Source organism: Maniola jurtina, chromosome 4 (genome assembly GCF_905333055.1).
Source record: "Maniola jurtina chromosome 4, ilManJurt1.1, whole genome shotgun sequence".
Classification (NCBI taxonomy): Eukaryota; Metazoa; Arthropoda; class Insecta; order Lepidoptera; family Nymphalidae; genus Maniola; species Maniola jurtina.
Window position 1 is genome coordinate 6,192,600 of NC_060032.1, and position 21,935 is coordinate 6,214,534.

The 21,935-nt window shown below is 34.0% G+C and overlaps 1 protein-coding gene and 1 pseudogene across 6 annotated transcripts; one reads left to right on the top strand and one right to left on the bottom strand.

The window, feature by feature from the left end:
* Positions 1-207: 207 nt before the first annotated feature.
* LOC123864702 (protein tramtrack, alpha isoform) lies at positions 208-21,409 on the bottom strand. 6 transcript variants are annotated; one of them, XM_045905321.1, is made up of 5 exons: positions 21,275-21,409; positions 17,242-18,317; positions 1,770-2,180; positions 764-1,015; positions 208-583 (listed from the first exon to the last, which is right to left on the bottom strand). In XM_045905321.1, the coding sequence occupies exons 2-5, from the start codon at positions 18,104-18,106 to the stop codon at positions 423-425; spliced, it is 1,689 nt and encodes a 562-aa protein (XP_045761277.1). In that variant the 5' UTR covers positions 18,107-18,317; positions 21,275-21,409; the 3' UTR covers positions 208-422. The 6 variants fall into 6 exon arrangements, with proteins under 6 accessions (XP_045761277.1, XP_045761278.1, XP_045761275.1 ...); XM_045905322.1 differs by lacking the exon at positions 21,275-21,409 and adding an exon at positions 20,492-21,072; XM_045905319.1 differs by lacking the exon at positions 21,275-21,409 and adding an exon at positions 20,581-21,064.
* On the top strand, positions 19,992-21,717 carry LOC123864696 (annotated as a pseudogene).
* Positions 21,718-21,935: the final 218 nt, after the last annotated feature.

Here is a 21,935-nt window from a genome sequence, read left to right on the forward strand (position 1 = left end):
TTGTTCAAAATACGGATAGTTGATTAATTTTTGCTTGGATTTAGCTACACTCCATTTATTTAATGTGTTGTTGAGGACAGTAGTTTAGAATTGGGGAATTCTGTATCAAAATTGGTGGCGATTTTGGATCACGGCGAGCGAAGCGAGCGAGCGTAGCGAGAGTGATCCAAAATCCCCACCAATTTTGATACAGAATCCCCAATTCAACACTACTAATGATTCTGTGAACATTATCTACAATCATTTGATTTAATAGAATCTTTTACAAATTTGGCACTCCATCGAAAACGTTTGACATAAAAATTGGCACAAATTAATGAGCACTCACAAAGACCTTAAAAATTAGGCCATCTCTATGAGAGTTAAAAAGGAACTTTTGTTAAAATTCATGTGTGCGGCTGTGACACATTTTTTATTTGGCGCTATGTATGCATAACGGTAGTCCTGCGCGTATATCCTCTGCGAGCGGCACCACCTGAGCCCTGAGCCTCACATTCTCTTCGTACTCTGTCAATAATATCTGCTACTAATTTTTCTTCTCTTGACCGTTTTTCTTCCCAGTCGGATTTATTATTGTAATCACCTGTAATTTGAACAAAATATTTTGTAAATAAAATTGCATTACAGCAGCTATTTTAATCTCTCTATCATATTGAAACAAAAAATATAAAATAGCTACCTATATTGAATCGAAATGTTTAAACTTACTGAAACTTTTGTATTGAGTACATAAATTCAAAAAATACCTAGTATATTTACTTACTTCTAGTAGGTATTTTACAGAGTTTTCTGTTTTCAGGTGATTTGGATGCTCTGTTTGTATTTTGTTTTCCATTATTGTGATAATTTGGCACACTAGTTTTCGGAATTACCAATTCAGGATCAGGTTCTTCTTTAATTTCTGTTTGAGTTGTGCTTGTTTGCTTTGCTAAAGCTTCGGCCTGCGAGTTTGTCAAAACAGGGCTGGAATCTTTTAACACCTCACTATGTCTGCTTGCTAAGTGACCAATATAGCCTGGAAAATGCATTACATTTTTTAGCGTACTTAAAAATAATTAAAATATACGGCTTTACAATGTTTGCTGCAGAATTGACTAATTTCAGATTAATGAAAAACGTGGCAACATTAATAGGATGGGTAGGATTTTCAACTGTCAAGTGTCAACATTGTTGATTGTTTTCAATTAAAGTAAATAAAAGAGCCAGTAATTTTCAATTTTTAACAAATTTAAAATTGCAAGTTCACCGTTGACGGTGGAAATTACTGGAGTAATTTATTAAAATTATATTGTTATTATTATTCTATATGTATGTACTATGTGTATCATAGTTATTAGTTAAGCATATAAAATAAAACTGTTAAGTGTTAATGTGAGAGCTAAAAAAGTATACTTACCTACTTAAAATTATTAAAAAGCGAAAAGAAGCTGTGCTTATGTTCCTACTGCTTATTATAAGCAAGTAACATAGTTAAGCCATTAACATATTAGGGCTTAGGGTAACTACTAAGCAAAAATATTACTAAATAACGAACTTAATCTTTTTGGTATCAAGATATTAATTAATTTGTGTATTATGATATGATAACTACTAATGCTTACTTCTTACTACTAACTACAAAGGTAAGTACTTAATTTTATATTTTGCAAATAATAAGTAGAGAAAAACTTATAGTATTCACTATCTATTGTAAGTTGTAACTTAATGGTAGGTTTGCATTATGATCTACTTATAGAGATTTATATCTACATAATATGTATATGACATACCTTTTCTGCTCTTAAAATATACCAGACATTGTTCACACTGGAAGAGTGGTGTTGGATTCAAAGGATGTACAACATGTAGTTTATATTTATGCCTATACCAATGAGTTCTGCTCTGTAAAACTTCTCCGCAGAGCTTACAAATAACACTTCCATCATTCCTTGTCATATATTCTAAGAAGTCATTTCGGGCTTTTGGTGGATCTTTTGAATTTTCTTGATCTTTGCTTTCATTTGTGTCTTCGGGGTTTGGTTGCTCTGTTAGGAAATGAACGCCTGCTTCCTGTGCTTCTATAGGGTTTTGTTGGGTGTCATTGAAAGTCTCAGATGGATATTCAGATCTTGAGTCTGTTAAGACTTCCAGGGTGATTATTGGCATACTGTTCACATCATCTTCATATGTGTAGTGGTAATCTGAAATATTTTAATACTTACATAAAAACTCTGTACAATCTATTCTATATCTCTATATCTTAGACTTCTTCTATATCCTTGACTATATTGAAACGCGTAAGCGACATAGGCTCTATGTATAGTGGTGTAAAGGACGTTGTTACCGCTGTTAAGCTGTTGTTACTGAACTAGCAAAAGCAAATTACTCTTGAACATCTAAATTGCAGGGCAATGAGTCGCGTTGCTTCGACGAGGTTTTTGCGATTATCTACCTATCTTTTAACCAAGTCTACATCTAGAAAAACTAGATTAAATGATGACCCATTTCATAAATGCAATGTTAAGTTGGTTTCAGTTAAAAAGAGCTCTGAATGTCGACAGTAGAAGAAGTAGCGTGTATGTATATGTATACCTACTATAGGTCCGAAATGTCAATCGTGACCCAGAAGAGATACCTCCCCTCGCCGTTGCTTATTTTGTACCACTAAATACATCAAAATCCCCTGTAAATCACCTGTATTACTACCTACGGAATTTAGAAAAACCTACCTAGTAAGATTCTACCTAGGTTCCTACACGGCATCGTACCGGAACGCTAAATCGCTTGGCGGCACAGCTTCGCCGGTAGGGTGGTAACTAGCCACGGCCGAAGCCTCCCACCAGACCAGACCATTAGAAATTATAAAATTCCAACTCCCTGCCGGGAATCGAACCCGGGGCCTCCCACTAATAAGACCACAGCGCTTACCACTGCGCCAGGGAGGTACCAGTAGTAACAGGGCCACTGCTCAGTTTCAAAACCAGGTTCTTTTTGCACCTAATAAGTACATATAAAATACTATAAGATGATGCTTGCGATGTCGTCCGCGTGGACTTAGGTTTTTTAATAGTTTTGTGGGAACTCTTGAATTTTCGGGATAGAAGTAGACAGTATATTCGTCTCCGGGATGCAAGCTATCTTTGTACCAAATCAATTAGTATACCTACCTGCCCACGACTACGTTCACGTGGATTTGTTTTTCTTAAATCCCGTGGCAACTCTTTGATTTTCCAGAATAAAAAGTAGCTTATAGGTATCTTGCTCCGAGATGCAAGCTATCTCTGTACCAAATTTTCTCAAAATCGGTAAAACGGAATGGTGAAAAGTTAGCACACACACACACACACACACGCACGCACGCACGCACGCACGCACGCACGCACGCACGCACGCACGCACGCACGCACGCACGCACGCACGCACGCACGCACGCACGCACGCACGCACACACACACACACACACACACACACACACACACACACTCTCGCATGTATAATATCAGTATGGATCCATCCATCCTGATGAAGCCATCGGGAATGTAGAAATTACACCGTAGTCGCGGACTACTAGCTACTGTAACTTTTTACACCAAATCTACACGCAAACATGCCTTGCGCGAATAGCAAGCGGAGGTGGTGGCATTGGCAGCGAGTGGACACCAGGGACGGTTACCGGTAGGTAGGTATTATTAACGTTAAAACTACCAAAATATTTCGTGAACACCCTACCCAAATAACAGCTTTCTAGTACATAGTACTAATAGTCTCGGAGCTAAGCTACGGACGGACAGACGGAAACGTGGTGTAACTATCAATCAGCTTGTTTGCGTCCACTGCTGGACATAGGCCTTCCCAAGAGCGCGCCACCATACGGTCCTCCGCTTTTCTCATCCACCCACTTCCCACTACCTTCTCCAGCGGGTTGGAGGGCGTCCCACACTGCGCTTGCACGGTCTCCACTCCAGAGACACACGTCTGCCCCACCGGCCATCGGTTCTGCGACAGACATGACCTGCCCACTGCCACTTCAGCTGACTAATTCGTTGTGCTATGTCGGTCACTTTGGTTCTCCTACGAATTTTGTTCCTCAAAGAGACATAGCCATTGTACCCTGAGCGACTTTAAACTTGATACTTGTAACTATAATGTTCCATTTACTACGCAACCCTAAAAAGATAAAGTTAATAATAAGCTAGTTTGTGAAAAATAATTTCTACAATTTTAGTATTTATACTTTTATTTGAATTATTATTTGTAGTGTACATATTATTTTCGCATTACAATTGAATGCGTTGGTAAGATTCTTCCCTTAAATAAAACTACTTTAATTTCTTGTTATATAATTTTTTTTAGATATTCCGTAGCTTACATCAAATTTACTGTTAAAGCTCTGCTGTTTGCAACGATAATTTTATACTTAAGTAATTAACATAATTATCCAGTTAAACTGTGGTAGTAATGTTAACTTTAATATAAATGTTATAGAAAATCTACCAGTATATTTACTAACGCTTACATTGTAAAAATACTATAAGAATAGCGGGTAGATACACCTAAATGTTAGTGTCCAATAACAATCATAGTCTCTGATTATCTAAAATGCTATCGACAGTTTCCGGCCCTGAATAAACTCATTGTGGATAAACCCTCTGCTGATAAAATCTGAAGAAAAACATAGTTTTTTTTAAAATATACAAATTGTTGTAAGAATAATACTAATGCCGTAATACGTTGTTGAACGGCTAAATAAATATTTTTCTGTACCTACTTCAGTAAACTATCAATTGAATAGAATCTAGAAAAAATTAACACACGTAATATAAAACATTGCACTACCTTTAATATAACTCGGATGTTGTAGGTATTTATATACTAGTAATATTTGATATTTATTTATATAGTTATGAGAATCAATACTTTTCTGTTTTATGCAAACCAAGTTAAACTTATTAAAAATAGAATTAGGTAATATAGCTGTAGATACTCCAAAATTATTTCTACAGAAGGTGGACATTAAAATGGAATTAGAATTTTTATAAGAATTATACCTACTTATAAAACAAAAACCCCGAGTTTAAAATGTCAGAAATCAATGTTCCCGAACCCCTCAATCAGAAAAATTACGTCACCTAAACTTTTAACTAGGTAAGGCTTTATTTATACATAAGAAATCTCTGTGGATATTAACTCAATAAAAATCAAGTGCACAAAAAAGTGAAAAAATTCTCAAACATACTTATGCAAGTAAATAAATGACATTATATTCACTGCACAACTCAAAAACAAAAAAAAAATCTAATGAAAAGGAACCTTAAAATTTAAACATGGTCTGTTAGTTCTTTAACCTTCGCCAATTCTTAAATCAAATAATAAACGCGTTTATCGTGACCATAATACTAAGTGAAAACAATAATTATTTGTATATTATCTATATTAATATATAGGCTGCCTGGCAGCATAATATGGTTGAAAGGAAAAGTAAGATACAACAATGAACATGTTGCTAACTTAGTTAGCTCTAATATCACAAAACCAAATACTACAAAAAGAAAGAAAATAAAAATATAAATAACATGTTACCACTCAAATAAAAAAAACACTAGAGAATTTAAAAAAAAAGTGATTAATAACAGGAATGGGAAAGAACGAAACGTCGTAAGAGATTTCTCGTCGTAAGATATATTTTTGTATGCGCTGCCGAGACGGGCCAAGTTGTCAGAATACTCGTACTTAGAATTTAAAAACCGGCCAAGTGCGAGTCGGACTCGCGCACTGATGGTTCCGTACTCGGGTATTTTTTGACATTTTGGACGATAAATCAAATACTATTATGCATAAAAACAAATAAAAATCTGTTTTAGAATGTGCAGGTAAAGCCCTTTTATAGGATACCCCACTTGGTATAGTTATCTTACTTTGAAAATTTATACACATTTTAATTTTTTTTAAATGATGTAACCATGAATTCACGGTTTTCAGATTTGTTCCTTTACTTGTGCTATAAAACCTACTTGCCTGCCAAATTTCATGATTCTAGGTCAACGGGAAGTAGGTACCTTATAGGTTTTTTTGACAGACACGACGGACGGACAGACAGACAGACAACAAAGTGATCCTATAAGAGTTCCGTTTTTCCTTTTAAGGTACGGAACCCTAAAAAAAGTCGACATCAAGTTTGCGAGTGTCCATTTGGTGAACATTAGAAACCCTTTTATTTATTGCTGCTTAAACTGAAATTGATTTCACTTGATCAAGAATTTATGACAGTGTATCACCTACTAGTAAGTGAAGAAACGATTTGCGTAACTCTGCTCACCATTTAACGAGGATGGAAAAGCTAAGAAAAACTTATATCGTTAAATAGGAAAACGTCTTGAATCGTGATAGACGTTGCATAGGCAACGTTGGATGGGTAATAAGAACTTATGCTCATGCAAGACCCGATCGTCACTTCTGGTGACAAGGCCAAGAGTTCCTTAAGTGTTAGCGAATAAGAAAAAATAAGTCCACCAAACGGCAGACCTAAGCTAGGGTATGGCAATTGAAAAGTTGCATTTTTGTGACTTTAATTATTGTAGAAAAGTTTGTGAAAATTGGCTAAATCTATTTTGTGCTAACTGCAGAGAAACAGTTAAACCGGTGGGCTTTAGAGCGAATGCTGAGTGCAAAAGTATAGTAATGATCGGTATTTAAAACACGAAAAGGGCAAAAATAAACACCACGGTATCTCGTTTAAATTAACAAAACGCAAAAAAATCAAGGCTGGTCATCATATTATGACTGTCTCGGCAATACGCGCAATTGTAACGTAGGTACAACGCTAGAACGGTTTCATTTTGTGCGATTGACTGGCGCTGGTACATCTATCTAAAAATCACACTTCAAAATTGTTAATACCTTATCGGCAACTATAAAATCTATAAAGATTCAAGTCTATCCTTAAATATATACAGCAACTTGAACCTATCAACCTTACATAAACTTAAAATTGTGCGCTAAATTTAAACACAAACTCAATAATATTTTAAGTAGATAAACCTAAAATCTATGTATATAATTCTACAGTTTTAAAAGAAATTGCTCGTGTTATCAAAACTCTTTCTAATATAATCTTATAATATAATAACTATTAAACGAGAACTTAAAAATATATCCGTGGAGATTATTCATAACATCTAACAAATTATTTCCCTTATCAATGGAAGAACTGCTGATTGTCGTTTCTCGGATTCTAGGTGACCTAGAACCTTCTTTACCCTAAGCCCTAAAATGAACAGATAAAGATGGACACGTTATTTTATACAACATTAACATATGCGCTATGGCACTATATTTTACGTAAGCATATTTATTGTATACATTTTGATCTATTACTTTAACAATATATGTCGACCGTAACGATTTAAATATGTATCGTATGATTAGGCTCACTAAAACTGAAACACTATAATATTATAAAGTCTTGAATAAGAAATCTTTGAAATATAGTAGGTAATAATATATAATTTTCCAATAATATTTTCACTTATCATTATTCTGCTATTTTCTTCTGGTTGTTGCAATTAGCTTTACTAACCTAGACAATATTTAAAAATACCTCAAGAGACATTATTTAAAAAATCAGTTTAGCACATAAAAATCCTGTTGATGTTGAAAGTTAGCTAGAGACATAGTCTCATAATTTAAATATTCTCATTTCTTTTTCGAAAATGTATTGCGAAGACAAATAAATGTTAATTAGGTACAGTCTTTGGTCGGTGTCTTGCGATATATTTTAAGTAGTAAGAGGAATAAAAAGGATATTTGAAACAACAGGTTTAAAAGTCAAGAGTAGAAAACGATTGGAAGGCACATTTCAGACTTGCAAAGCACCTATTAATGCTAGTAAATGTAACAATTAAAATTTAATACGCCGTAGTAGTTGCGTAACTGGCCTCCATTAAATTGTGTAAATTATTGTCTAATATTTGCACAACCATACTTTTACATGTAAAAACAATGAGCTCTATGTAACAATCATTAGATATTAAATGCATAACAGTATCATTGGAAATACTTATAATAAAAGTGTTCATTAAAATTTCACTCCAAAAATAGAACAAATACTATGACTATTGAACTCTAGAGGTTCTAACTCTAACGATTTATATTTTCAAGAATAACTATGATATAAAGGCGTTTTCGAAGGCACTATATTTACGATTCAAATTAATATTGATAATATGGAATCCGTAATACTCGAAACAAAGTTCATCTTAAGCTTGTGTGGGATCAGGAGAAGAATGTGAAGGTGTTGAGCCGTGAGGCGAGCCTGATCCAACCGCTTCCAGTTTGATCCCAGGAGGTAGCTGGCCTTCAATGCCAGGTAACATAAAGAAAGCACTCGGTGGATAAACACAGTCCTTGGGCACATAGTAGTCGTGCGTAGTCTTCATGTGGTTCTTCATTTTATCAGGCCTAGAGAATTCTTTGCAGCAGACAGGGCAAGGAAATACTTTCCTTTGTTGGCCCTCATGATAGAGGAAGGCGTGCCTCTGGAATGAATATTTGTTTTTGAAAGTTTTCTGTATGTTCTCTTTCGCACATTCCGTGCATTGGTATACGCCCTCGTTCACGGAAGCGTACCTGAATAGATTCAGGCCCCGGACTGACATTTCCGTTAATTGTTCCGCAGGATCATTGGACGCTGAATTCGCTCTCCTCCTTATACGCCTTCTCACGGCTGGTCTTTGCATTTGTCCTCCTGTTGGTAATGTGTTATTATTAATGGAATCGTTATGATATTCATTCGAGGTGGATGCAGATTGTGTCGAAGGATTTATATAATTTTTTCCTTGGCCATCGTTTGTCGGCGATTGCACATATTTTATGTCTTTTTCAAAATCAGGCGTACCACGACCTGAAATTAGTTAATTTTTTTATTGTAAATTAAATTGCATAAATAAAATTGTACTAAGTATTTAAATTGACATCTAACGACACTTAACAGCAAAAGGAAATATATCTACTGGTTTCGAATGAAAACTTAATAAAATAGCAATCGATTAAGGAAATAAATGATGGAAAAAAGAAACAAAAACGAAAATATATTAATATTTATTTGTTCAAATTGAATGACAAAATTAATTACACCATGATAAAAACGAAAAACATGACAGATGTAACTACCTTATGTATAGACAAGTTTATCATAAAATAACATACTTAGTCATGTAAAAGATTTAAGTAGCACCAATTTATTTTACAATTGTATAAAAAGTTTGCTTTACAGTTTACTGTATTAAATAGTATGATAAACTCGTATAAGTGTATCCTTAAATAAATATATATATTTAAATTTTTAAACAAAAATAAAACTTATAACATGAATTTATAGGGATACGCTTCTATATTCCTAAGAATATTTTCGGCGCATTCTATATGTATCCGTATATCTGCGGTGTATAAATTGAATTCGATTGACTTGAATCAACACCAGGCAGTGATGACAAATTTCTAAACATAATATTTTCAGAAAAATTGGATCATTAAAACTATGTAAAGTAATCATTAAATCTACGTAATAAATTAAAAAAAAAAAAAATAATGTAACAAAAAAAGATAGCTTTCACTATGTTAAAATAGGACTCAAGTATTTGCATTTGGAACTATTTCGGCAAGTGTAGTAGGTACATCATTTATAAAAAAATAACGCATCTTAGTTAATAAGATCACATAAGGTGGGTTATTTAATTGAGATAGATAACTCTGGTAAGGATTCATATTTTGCAGGTCTCTGATAAAAATAGCTGCCTTTTTAAGAAACCAATAAAAAAAGCCTCACAGTGGATTTCACAAGACATCTAAATCTATTGTTTAAAATAAAAAAAATACAAAAGCAACAATTTGTACTGAACCAAAAAATACTTTGTTTCGCATAGCGTCAATTTGAGCAACTTAGAAAGCATGTTAACATAACTAGCTCTAACCACACCGTCTACTTGAGAGTAGTATCATATGACAATATACCTACCTGATCAGTCCTCTCTTCGTGACTACTACAGTTTTCTACAGAATAGAAAATCCACTCCATCGTAAACAACACAATTTATGCCTATTATAATATTATAAATAACTTAAACTAATCTTTACTAATAACCCGTGTTGTTACTTTGATACTATTATCATAGTATATTCTTTATTGTAGTTCGAATTAATTTATATTTTAAGCATCGTTGCTTGTATCACTATTAAAATAGAAAGTAAACTCTTTACACAACTAAACACTTTAAGGCAAGTTGAAGTCATTATTGTCCTCAGATTATATTTTGTTTGTGGCAAGATTCTATCTAAATCCCATATTAATATTATCAGGTATTAGAAATAAAGGAATAAACTTAAATTAATTTCAACAAACAACAGAAACTCACTATGACATAAATGTACATTTTAATGTTACTACACTGGCGACTGCCAGGTGGATCAACAAGCAAAATATTGAAAATGTAACTTTAAAAATATACATCTATGAAATAGCTTACAAAAAAGATACAATTAAAGAAGGTATAAAACGAAAATAAATAATGGAGCATAACCAAACAATAACATGAATAGAAAGATTTAATTTAGCTTTAACTTTTATTATTTTCATTAAAGATTCTAAAAATAGTAATTAACACCTTATTGTATACGATCGTATTTCCTTCAATAACAAATAATGCTATATCATGTAACTCTCGAATCTAAATCTTTCTAAATATTAATACGCTTTGCATTTTGCTATTGTCTAAGTGCAAGTAACGAAAAAATATGGAGTCAACATTTGGCTAAGAACTATATAATAATTTATTAATATTATGCTTCAAATTTACTGTGTCATGTTGAGATAAAATATTTGTTGTATAACTTTATTTAAAAATACGTAAGAGAGGTGTAGAATTTTCTATTTATTGATTTTTTTCTTGCTTGAACTGTAAACTTTTTCTTCTAACCTTAACCTAAACCTGAGGAATGTACTAAGAAAACTTTTTGCACCTTATATTAGGTAGGTACCTGTATTAGGTTTTTTCTTTTTTTATACTTTCGAAAAAAATATTGGTAGCTTTGCTGTTAAACACAGTACCTATCTGAAATGAACGAAAATAATTAAAAAGCTTTCGCTGCGAACATTTCGCTGCCAGCATCGTGAAAAAAATAAAGTACATAATAGACCTGTCGACTTGGTTTAGTTAAAGTTTTGTGTGAAACAGAATTTGTATTTTACAGTAATGCAGATAACCAACATTTAAGATAAGTTGCGCAGATAACTCAATTTGTCAATATCAAACGATAAGTTAAAACAAAGATCTTTACAGGTAAAATAAAGCCCATGTATTCATTCGTATACACAAATATTCTTGTTTTAAGACAATTTCAAATAAAACTGTTCCCTAATTAACCATATTTTTTTCATCTTGCCATTTTAAGCCCAGCGCTGTGGCCTGTGTTAGACAGTTCAGTCAAGTTGCGTATTTTAGAAAAGCAAAATTTTGCTATCTGATTTTGCGATATTTACGTGATCCATATTGACGCATTATATAAAATTAATATGTCAATAAGTAATAACATTTCTCTCATTTAGCACGTAATATTGACTTTCAATTAAATTGACAGAATGATATTTTCTGAAAGTTTTTCCTTAGTAACATTCGCTATAATCCTACTTTTATTTAAAATCTTGAATATGTAATAATGTTGCTAAAATATGAATTTGAATTACTTTGGTGAACACCTCTCTAGTTCACTGCCAATAGTATAATTACAATGGAAAATAAAGCGACTCGTAATTAATTATTCTTTGTAATTAATAATATATTATTAGGTAGATATAATATTCTGCAAATGTAATCTGATAAATTTACTACGAAATTCTATTTAAGAATAGGTATAATAATTTGTAACATTATAAGCATATATACTCTGAGAATGAAACATACGAATAAATCTATTTTTCACCTGTAAAACAGTAATACATATAGCATCTGTACATAAACTCTCGTGTATACATAATTTGAAGCTGCAATTTATGAAACCCCATATATAACACCATATTATTATTTCCTCTAACGATAACAGAATTAGGGCCTTTCATTATTATAGATGTATTTCAAAACAACAATAACAAACAACGTACTCTTTAAGGACAATTCATTTTACGTCACATCACATGTGACGTCGCCTTATGTTTAATTTAGCACCAATTGATGATATAGCTTTAAGTAAATAATGTTCCATCGATTTAGAAATAAGATATTCTAATTAAGACATTTCTCGTTAACATAAAATATATAACTTTTATAAATAATCGTTTATAACAAATACAAATAGAATTTATATTTTATTTAAGTATATTTTTGTAGAATAAAAATTAAGGAACTCGGAAAGGAGAATGATAAACATGATTTAATTAAGGAAAGTTAGAAGTTTCCAATTTTAACATGTTTTAAGTTTAGGCACTGGCTAAATTGACTATTAATAAATATCTGAAACTTCCGATATTAGCCTCACCTTGTAATATATCTAAATTTCTCTTTAAGTACCGATCCCCGATCAAAGATAAATTTTTTCATATAAAGATTATGAAAGGTACAATAAATTCGTTTATATGAATTCAACAGTCTTGACAATTTTTAATTAAGCGCCATAGCGCCACCCCAATTTTTTTTATGATTTCTTTTACAAGTTGTTAAATTTTCATGTAAAGTGGGAAACATGAGATGATATCCCTAATTTAACAATATACTTTATATTTAACTACTTGGGCCTAGAGGTCACTATAATCCTAAGGAAGCTTCTTAAAGTAGATTGTAAACTTTGAATAATGAAAATAAATAAATATACATAATATTCTTTGAAATTTCTTAGTTATCTAGTAGTCAATTTAACTTATTAATATACAAGTAAAGGCACACTAATAGGCAAGCGTTCCCTGGACCTACTACTTAATTTGGAAACCGTTAAATTTTGGATCAAGAACGTATATTTTGATCAGACACCCCGTTTACACTTTTGCTCTGCAGGGCATTATTGAAATTTACCAAATTTAAAATTAGTACCGAAACTTATAAAAAAACTTGAACGTCGAAGGAGAAGTTTAGGATAGGTACAATTATAACGTTATCCATTTTCAAAGCAGAATTTAGGATTCAGAAACGCGCATTATGAGGTTAACGTTGAAAATGTAGATTGAATATAGACTCAATATACATTTACTTTATCAATTTCAAAAGAATAATCTTCAGTCAAGCAATAGTTTAGTATAATAGGCTCAATATATAAATGCAGATGATCACGACAGTGCGTATATTATCATCTACTCGGGTGGAGGTAATTAATATTCTCACTGCATGTGAAAATTATGAACGGTAATAAAACCGGAACGGTAAAATATGGCACCAACACAGCGGTGAGGTTACGAGAATTTTTTTTAAATATAAAATAGATCCTTTCAAATTTTTTGTAAAAAACAAACTAGGTTTATTTAATTTATGTTCAAATATTCAACGCACGTTTAGAAAAAACAGCCTTACAAGTGGTGTAGTCTAAGCCGACTACCAAATAGAATAAAGAAATTTTTCACTGAAACCGAAAGTTGCCAGAGTTCGATTAAATGATGGAAAAAAAACGGTTGGAAAGCTACGAGTTTTGGAAAGTTCAAGTGACAGTAACCTTATTGCTTCAAGTACATTCGATTTGTTAGACCTTCGTTATGAGGGTAGATGCGTAAAATTTTTGACCTTTGAAAATATTACATTCAGCTTGCTTTTTAGGGTTCCGTACCTCAAAAAGAAAAAAGGAACCCTTATATAGGATCATTTCGTTGTCTGTCTGCGACTGTTACGTCTGTCAATTATTCAGGGGAAACAAAACTTATAGGGCACTTCCCGTAGAAGGAATCATGAAATTTAGAAAAATCACTGCTAAAAATCCAAAAATCCGTGACTTTGTGTAATACATCACAAAAAAATAATTAAAATGTGTTCACAAGTAATTAGTTTAATAAATCACATCATAGATGGCGCTATCCGTAATTAACTTGCAGTGTTGCACACATAAGTGTTAATTTGATGCACGATAGTACGAACCACGTACGAACTCTTCGTATTCGAGTCCGACTCGCAGCTGACCGGTTTTTTTAAAGTGAGTTTTAGGAATTAAGAACCTGTCAGAGCAGAAGTGTAGACTCAGGTTCCCGACTTTTTAGACAACTTCGACTTCTGATTATATTTTATTGAACAACTGAACTGAGAAAGTGTAGCTATCATTATATGGAAGACTACTTTTGCCTCTAAATTTAACTAAATATTTTAATAAGTACAATCCCCTAATATATTTAAGGCATTTTGATTTCTACTAAAATAGAATTTACAAATCATCTCATGGTTCCAGTTATTTTAAACTCTTCTCAAAGCACCTTGCTAAAATCACTTTTTACAACAATCTTGTTGTTTAAGTAATATTTACAAAACTAAATATTATTATTTGTTTTTTTTTTACAAGTTTATAATAAATAAAGCTGCTATAACATGAAATTGGTAGGAGAATATTATTTTAAACGCGAGTGTTACATATAACGTCCCCTTTTATCCACTACTCAATAATATGTTCCCCTACGAACAATGTACAATATTGTCTTTGACAGATACTTGTCATAGAAATAGAAGGTACGTAATTGACCTATAGATAAAATATGTAAAGTGTGTAAATATACATGCATCTCGATAAAAGAAATTACATAAATGGAAAAATTGTAGTTAGAATCTTTTACTAATGACAAAATTGCGTACATTTTAAGGAACTGAACCTAAACTACGTTTGTTTAAATGAGATTATTGTAAGCTATTCTATCTCTTAGCCACCAGACATTTATGGTCTATATTTGAATAGAATAACATTTACAACCAAACATTTCAACATTGATAAACTATTTTAAATTAACCTTAACAAAATCTACATATTAAAATCATAGCCCGTGTTGAGTTTTACTTCGGAGAAGTTACATTATAAAATATTATACAACTAAGATCACTAATAAGGCAAGTTAAATGAAAATGCACTTCACACCACTACTGATAATGGCATTAATATAGCCTTTTTGTAGAGTCTAGCATAGCCTCTCATCAGGAAATATTCAATATTCTGAATCTTAATAAGTATAAGTTTACAAAAAGGCTCCGCCATTGGTATACTCGTAAAAATAACTCCTAAACTACACTAACTAATTCAGTTCAATGAGAATTGCGTGTAATCGAATAGACTACATTTGAATTAACGATCACCGTGAGTAGTTACTTTGTACCCTGAAATTTTTGTAAGTAATAAAATTAAGTAACAAGTGAGTGCAAAATAACAAGTAAATTATAGAAAATTTGATAAACCTCTTCGTAGTTCAGCACTCTGAGAAACAAATGGAACAACATAAATAAATAGATAAATATAACAACGAACGACTTGTATCGTTCAAAATACCAACAAACTTATTGATAAATCGTGAAACTTGGAGCTCGAAGCCTATTCATTTGCAATCTACACTTTTAACCACTATTCGTAAATTCAAATTCTAATTAAGTAAGTAAGTAATGTTGAATTTAAAATTAAATCAGATCTTTTAAAATAATCATTCAAGAAGAATAAACATTTTAATATTAAGACTCTTGCTTGGCCGTTTGCTCGTTAGTATGAGGTTGATTTTTATGAATGATTTTGAGATGGGCAATCATATTATCCTTCCGAGTAAACTCTTTGTAGCAAATGGGGCAAGGGAAAACTTTGACGTCTTTTTTGTGAGATGTGACATAATGTCGACAAAAGTTGCTAATATGAGTGTAAACTCTAGCACAAATCTTGCATCTGAAGACGTTTTCGCCTTCCTTGATACAATAATCCCTTACGGATTCATTTGTTTCCTCATGGTAGCTACCAATGTTACCGATGTTATTTTTTCTAATAGGCGAAGGAAATATACGATGTTCCCAATTAGTCTGTCCTAGCTCAGCCACATCGTTGTTTGTCATGTTTAAACTATTTTGTTCTAACTCAGCAGCAAATAGCTGAGTAGCAAGAGCCGGCATGAGAACGGTTTCCGGAGGGAATTTGTCGAAACTGTTAAGGGCAGGATTTAAATTGGATAGACCAGAGAGCTGATTGAATAAGGTTCGAGCTCTAAATTTAGACATTTGGGGTAGTAATTTTTTACTATTCTTTGGCTTTAAATTACGACCTTGTCTTATTTTGTCATCAGAATCTTTCAACGGACCTTCCCGGGAGTTAGAGTTTTCACGGCTCCTATCTGGATTGTATTTGTATTCGATTGGTTCATTATAATCGTCAGTAGTTTCAGCATTTGGTTCCTGTTTTATTGATCCATTTTCGATCGATAACACCGGTCCGTTTGTAGGAAAGTTTTGATGCGATTCCTCTCTGGGCGTTTTATCGATTTCTGAAAAGTGACAAGACGATATCTTACTAACTGGATGAACTATCCACGTGTTTGTCCAAGTATTTGATGAAAAAAAAAACGTAATTGGAAATATTTTAGCGCGACCATCGTATTTGATGTAATTATTTAGAATGACTAGAATATTTCCAATTTAGCCTTTGATGAAGGAAAGCTATTGGGAATAAGCCTTGTCTGTTTTCCCTTTTCTTATGTTAAAATATATATTTACTTTTAGGAAGATTATGAGAGTGAAATATATTAATCAAACCATTACCATACCGAAATTGCCCCTGGCCATTCCTCTAATAGCTCTCCCCGAAAGCAGAAAAGCAAGCAATAGTTATATATTATATCTTTTGTAGAAGTAACAAGCATTAATTTCTTGAATATGTATGTCAAAAAATTTGAGAGATTATCACTTACCCCTTCAGAATAAAGTTTAAATAAATAAAATAGATATTTAAATTACACTTCACTTTTCACTTATGTTACAATTTCCTAACATCAAAGCTTATATCCCAGTAGCTTTTCTCTTTACTTTAATGTGATATTCTATTTTAAACGGTGTTAGGTAAATGGAAAGGAAGATTAAAATATTTACAAGAGACAAGCGAAAATTACCATGAAAACTATCATTTACGACATTGTAATCTTACATAATTTTTCGCTTAACTGATTTACATTACGAAACGAGATTTCGTTAAAAATTTCGTTAAAGGATAACTTAAGCTATAGGTACATCTACCAAGATCTAACTAATCTGCTAAAAATGTTAACTTAAACTAAGTAGTGTTTGAATTACATACCTGCTGATTCCGAATCTTTGCCCGACGTCGGAGCCTCGTTGGACTGAGCATCATCGCCCTCGTCTATCATTAACGTCTCCCCTCCATCTTCTCCACCAGATGTAGCTCCATCTTCAGCATTGAATCCATCCATTGACATCTTAACTTCTAACATTTCTGACGGTGAGCCACGAACCAATTGATCTCCCGCCCTGTTTGAAGATGTATGCGACGCAGATTCCGGTATGAATTCGCCCGGCGGACTGGCGGCTGTGTTTAGGGCATCACTAGAGCTTCCACTCAATTTCCTGGGTCGACCTCGTTTCCGTTTCGGTTGCATTAAAGCGTTACCCAATAAGGGCATAAGTAAATTAGGAGGTGCCCCTCCACTCGGAATTCCTGACGCAGGCCTCTTTTGGTGCATGTATGGATGTATTCTGTGTAACTGAGGCGGCGGAGTATGTGCAGAGGTATTGGTCTGTTGTTGTTGTATTAACGAGTTTGTTAATGCGGGAATATCGCATTTTTCTTCATTGACTTCTGTGAGTCCTTTTATCCTTAAACTTTCAGCTACTTTGAGGAATGCCGTCAGACGCTCCTGGTCGACGCTGACTTCCCCTCTGTACATGAAATCTAACAAGCTTTTCATATCAGAGTAAGGAACATCCTTCAAGATAACAATAGGATGTTTTTCTTGATGATTAACAAATAGGGCTTGGAAGTAAGGACTACAAGCCGATAAAACCATTTTATGCGCTTTAAGCAATTGGCCTTCTACGGCCAGCGTTACGTCAGTGAACGTTTCTGCGTGTAGTAGCTGATCAAACACTGACAACATATTGGTTTGGTGGTTGTTCCACCTTAAACAAAATCTTTGCGTAGCCATCTTTACTTTATATTTCCTTCTTCGGAAGATATGATCGATACTAGTCCTGGCTTAAAAGCTAACGTATCAACAATATTTCAATGATGTATACATAAGTGTTCTCTCGTATTCCATGAATAATACAACAAATCTTTAACAATGTATAATATTTACTTAGAAGCCATCTTTAATTTGTTTCATAGTGCATTCCGTTTGACGGGCGCAGGGAGATCTGTAAAGGAGAAACGATACACTTTAGGAAAATTGATCCGCATTTTTGCTACCTATGGAGTATGGTATCATTGGTGGGAAAGTTATGAAAATCCTTATCCTTGTTATAATAAATGCGAAATCGTGTCTGTCTATCTGTCCGTCTGCTAGCTTTTTACGGTCCATCCGTTTAACCGATTTTAAAGAAATTTGGTACAGAGATAGCTTGTATTTCAGGGATGGCATAGGATACTTTTTATCTTGGAAAATCAAAGAGTTCCCACGGGATTTTTAAAAATCTAAATTCACGCGAACGAAGTCGCAAGCATCATCTATCTAGTGAAAAAAAGTAAAAATAGCGAGCAAACGAGCAGGCGGGCCACCTGATGTTAGGTGATTATCACTGCTCATGAACATTGCAGCACCAGAGGAACTGCCTGTAGTTGATTCGCTAAGCTTGATAGTTGATTTTTATTAGTACTAAAGATCAAAACAGATGTATCGCTTTCAACATTTTGTCCTATTTTGTCCGCCCTGTTGAAATAATGATACAATATGGTACCTAAATGTTTTATTAAAAATATGAATGGTACATTGGGCTTATTATTTTAAGCAAAGCTTGCTTTTTACTATCTACCAAAAGTTTCTTCAATAAATTGACTGACTGAAGTTTATTCAAACAATTTCATTCATATCTATTTACCTAATTTAGAGCTAATTTAGAGCAAGTCAAGGCGCTCAAATAGTAAAGATGACTGACAAACAATTCGGCACCTTCTGAGTGTAAAACTTTAATTTTTATTATTTAAGTATTATATTTAACTATATTAGACGCGCGGGTGAATGGATGGACGGATGGGCGGACAGACAGGCAGACAATCCGACACCGGAGGCTCAGTAATAGCACAGCGATATTGTGGTAATAGGGTCCCGTTTGGCTCTGTTAGGTACGGTACCCTAAAAAGATGCTTCAATATAAATGCGGGTAGTACCTACCTAACTACATCAGCTCTTTAAATATTTTTATAAAAAGTTATCATCCATCCAAAAAAAAACGATAAGTAATCAAAGTTGGTTTTACACAAACATCATTTGATACATACTAGACACAGTACCACAGACTCACACTAATATAAAATATTATAAAGCCGGAAGTTTGTATGTATGTGTACCTATGTTTGTTACTCTTTCATGCAAAAACTACTTGACGGATTTGGCTGAAATTTGGAATGGGAATAGATAATATCCTGGATCAGCACATAGACTACTTTGATCCCGGAAAATCAAAGAAATCCCATGGGATTTTGAAAAACCTAAATCCACGCGGACGAAGTCGTGGACATCAGCAAGTATAATAGTACTAAACAGTACCTACCTAATCAGTCCCTGAGTTTTTGTAAGTATCGTTGTTATGTGTAGGTACCAAGACAAAAGTAGGTATACGCCGTGTTTTATTATAAGTATTTAAGTAGGCACTAATTTAAATAACTTAATTATTTTTATCTTGGATGCATCAAATAAATAGAAAAAGTTGAATATATGTAGGTAGGTACTAACTTAAACTAACTTAACTAGGTATGTATCTAGTATCTAACTACCCATCTTGTATGTAAAATATACATGTAACAATCAAATTGTTTAATTATGACATAATAACTCATTGCAGATTTGCATAAAACGATAATTCTAATTCAGAATGTCGAGTTCAAGGGTAAGTTATTTATTATTTAAAGTTTTGTTGTGATTTGCGAGTTGTGACTGATCCAGTAGGTAGGTAGGTACCTCGTAGATTCTATCAAGGTTAAAAAAATCGAGGGCGCCTCTAGCGCGGGAGGCGAGTCCGTGGCTCCGTGCAACGAGCGCACTGCAGTAGGAAAACATTCTACGTGTGACGCTAGGTACGTATAATACACGGAAAATATAATACGTATGCAAGATATATAACCACCGCCGATTTTACACCGTTTTAGTCAATACGAACTATATTTACGCGGGCTAAATTAAAACCGCCCAAAAATCTTATTAGAATCCTATTGGAATCCTAGGTGGCTCAATTTATTCAATCCTGAGAACATGATTTGCTCCACATCCACAGGTGCTGACCACAAACGTTATCGCGGTATAAACGGGCGCACGAATTATTACTACGCACCCAGTCGAGCGCGTTACATTACGTCATCACAATGGCATTATTACCTACGATATCCACATTAATTCAGCCGATACGGCGAGATAACAACGGTTCGCGAATAATTATATCACTGCACTAACATAATAGAACATACCACACGTATCTGCACCACGATCAACTCGACCCTTTTATGGGAATGAGGATCAGCCCTTCCGCCATAGTCCGAGACCGCGTTTACGTCGCACCCCGCTCACCCGACGACTGACGGCCGCAGCCCGCAACCCCGCGCGGCGAACCAACTCGCTCCGCTACTCGAATATCTCTCACAAAAAATACGTCGTCATCATCGAAATGGCGGCAGCAGATATATTCAGCGCAGGGTGCACGGTAAAATATTGATTTATTGAAATTTATTGATTTCCTCTCGTGCAACCGAGATCGCCCTCACGGTACTGGGAAATATGCGACGTGACTCAGGTTAGGGTGGGTGGTTTATATTTGGCAATGATTTACGATCACCACGTAAGGAGTTTTAATCTCGTTTATATCGGCGTGATGAGGCGCTACCGGTACCTATTAATCCAGACTAAACCTACATTTTAAAGAATATTTCTGCAATATCAGCAATGATAACCTAATCAACGGCTCCATAACAGCTCTAAACACCGCTTAATATTTTTGATTTTGAATTACTAATGTGGTGTCTAAAAATAATTGAGGAAGTAGGTAATTTATAAATAAAGCCTCTACTGAAGCTGCTCGTTTTTATTACAACTAAATATTATTAGCATTTGCAGTAGGTAATGTTTAATAAATAATAATAATGTCCATTATCATCATCGACATACCTTAACGTAAATAAATTCAAGGGATGAGTTTTCCACGTGAAAAACATCAATCCATTCGTGTTGTCGCCATGTCAGCAACGTTTGTCGTCTCTGTTGCACGCAGTCGGGGTAGGTTGGGCGCCTTCCTTGAGGCGAGCGCCGCCGGAGACGGCCGATGTCCGTCACTTTTCGCAAGCGAACGCACGCGATACCGTAAGGAAAATAGACCGCGGGGCGCACTATATTTTTTTTTTAATAAAAATTCACTTTACCACACTTAAAATTAAAATAAAAAGCTAAATGCTTTCTCAAAATAATAGTTTGTTGTATTGTCCACTTTGTCCCAAATAGTACATTAAAGAATATAATTAATTTTGAGGGGTTCAAGGATATTCAACGAAAAAGTCCGCGCGCGATTTTTGACACGGAAGTGTTTTTAATAAAAATGGCCTGCCGCCTCGGCGGGAGGAGTGGCAATGGGCAATGAGGTCGGTACCCTCTCTCTGGCACCCGCGCGCGCCCCTCCCTGCCTCACTCCGGCACAGGGTTAGAAAGTTACAAAAGTGAATCGAGGAAAACGCGCGCCGAGGCAATAACGTCCTGGATCATGGGAACATAGCTCAGAGAGGGATGGCTATATAAGTACAATCCGCAGACAATTCAAATAGTCATCCCTATATCA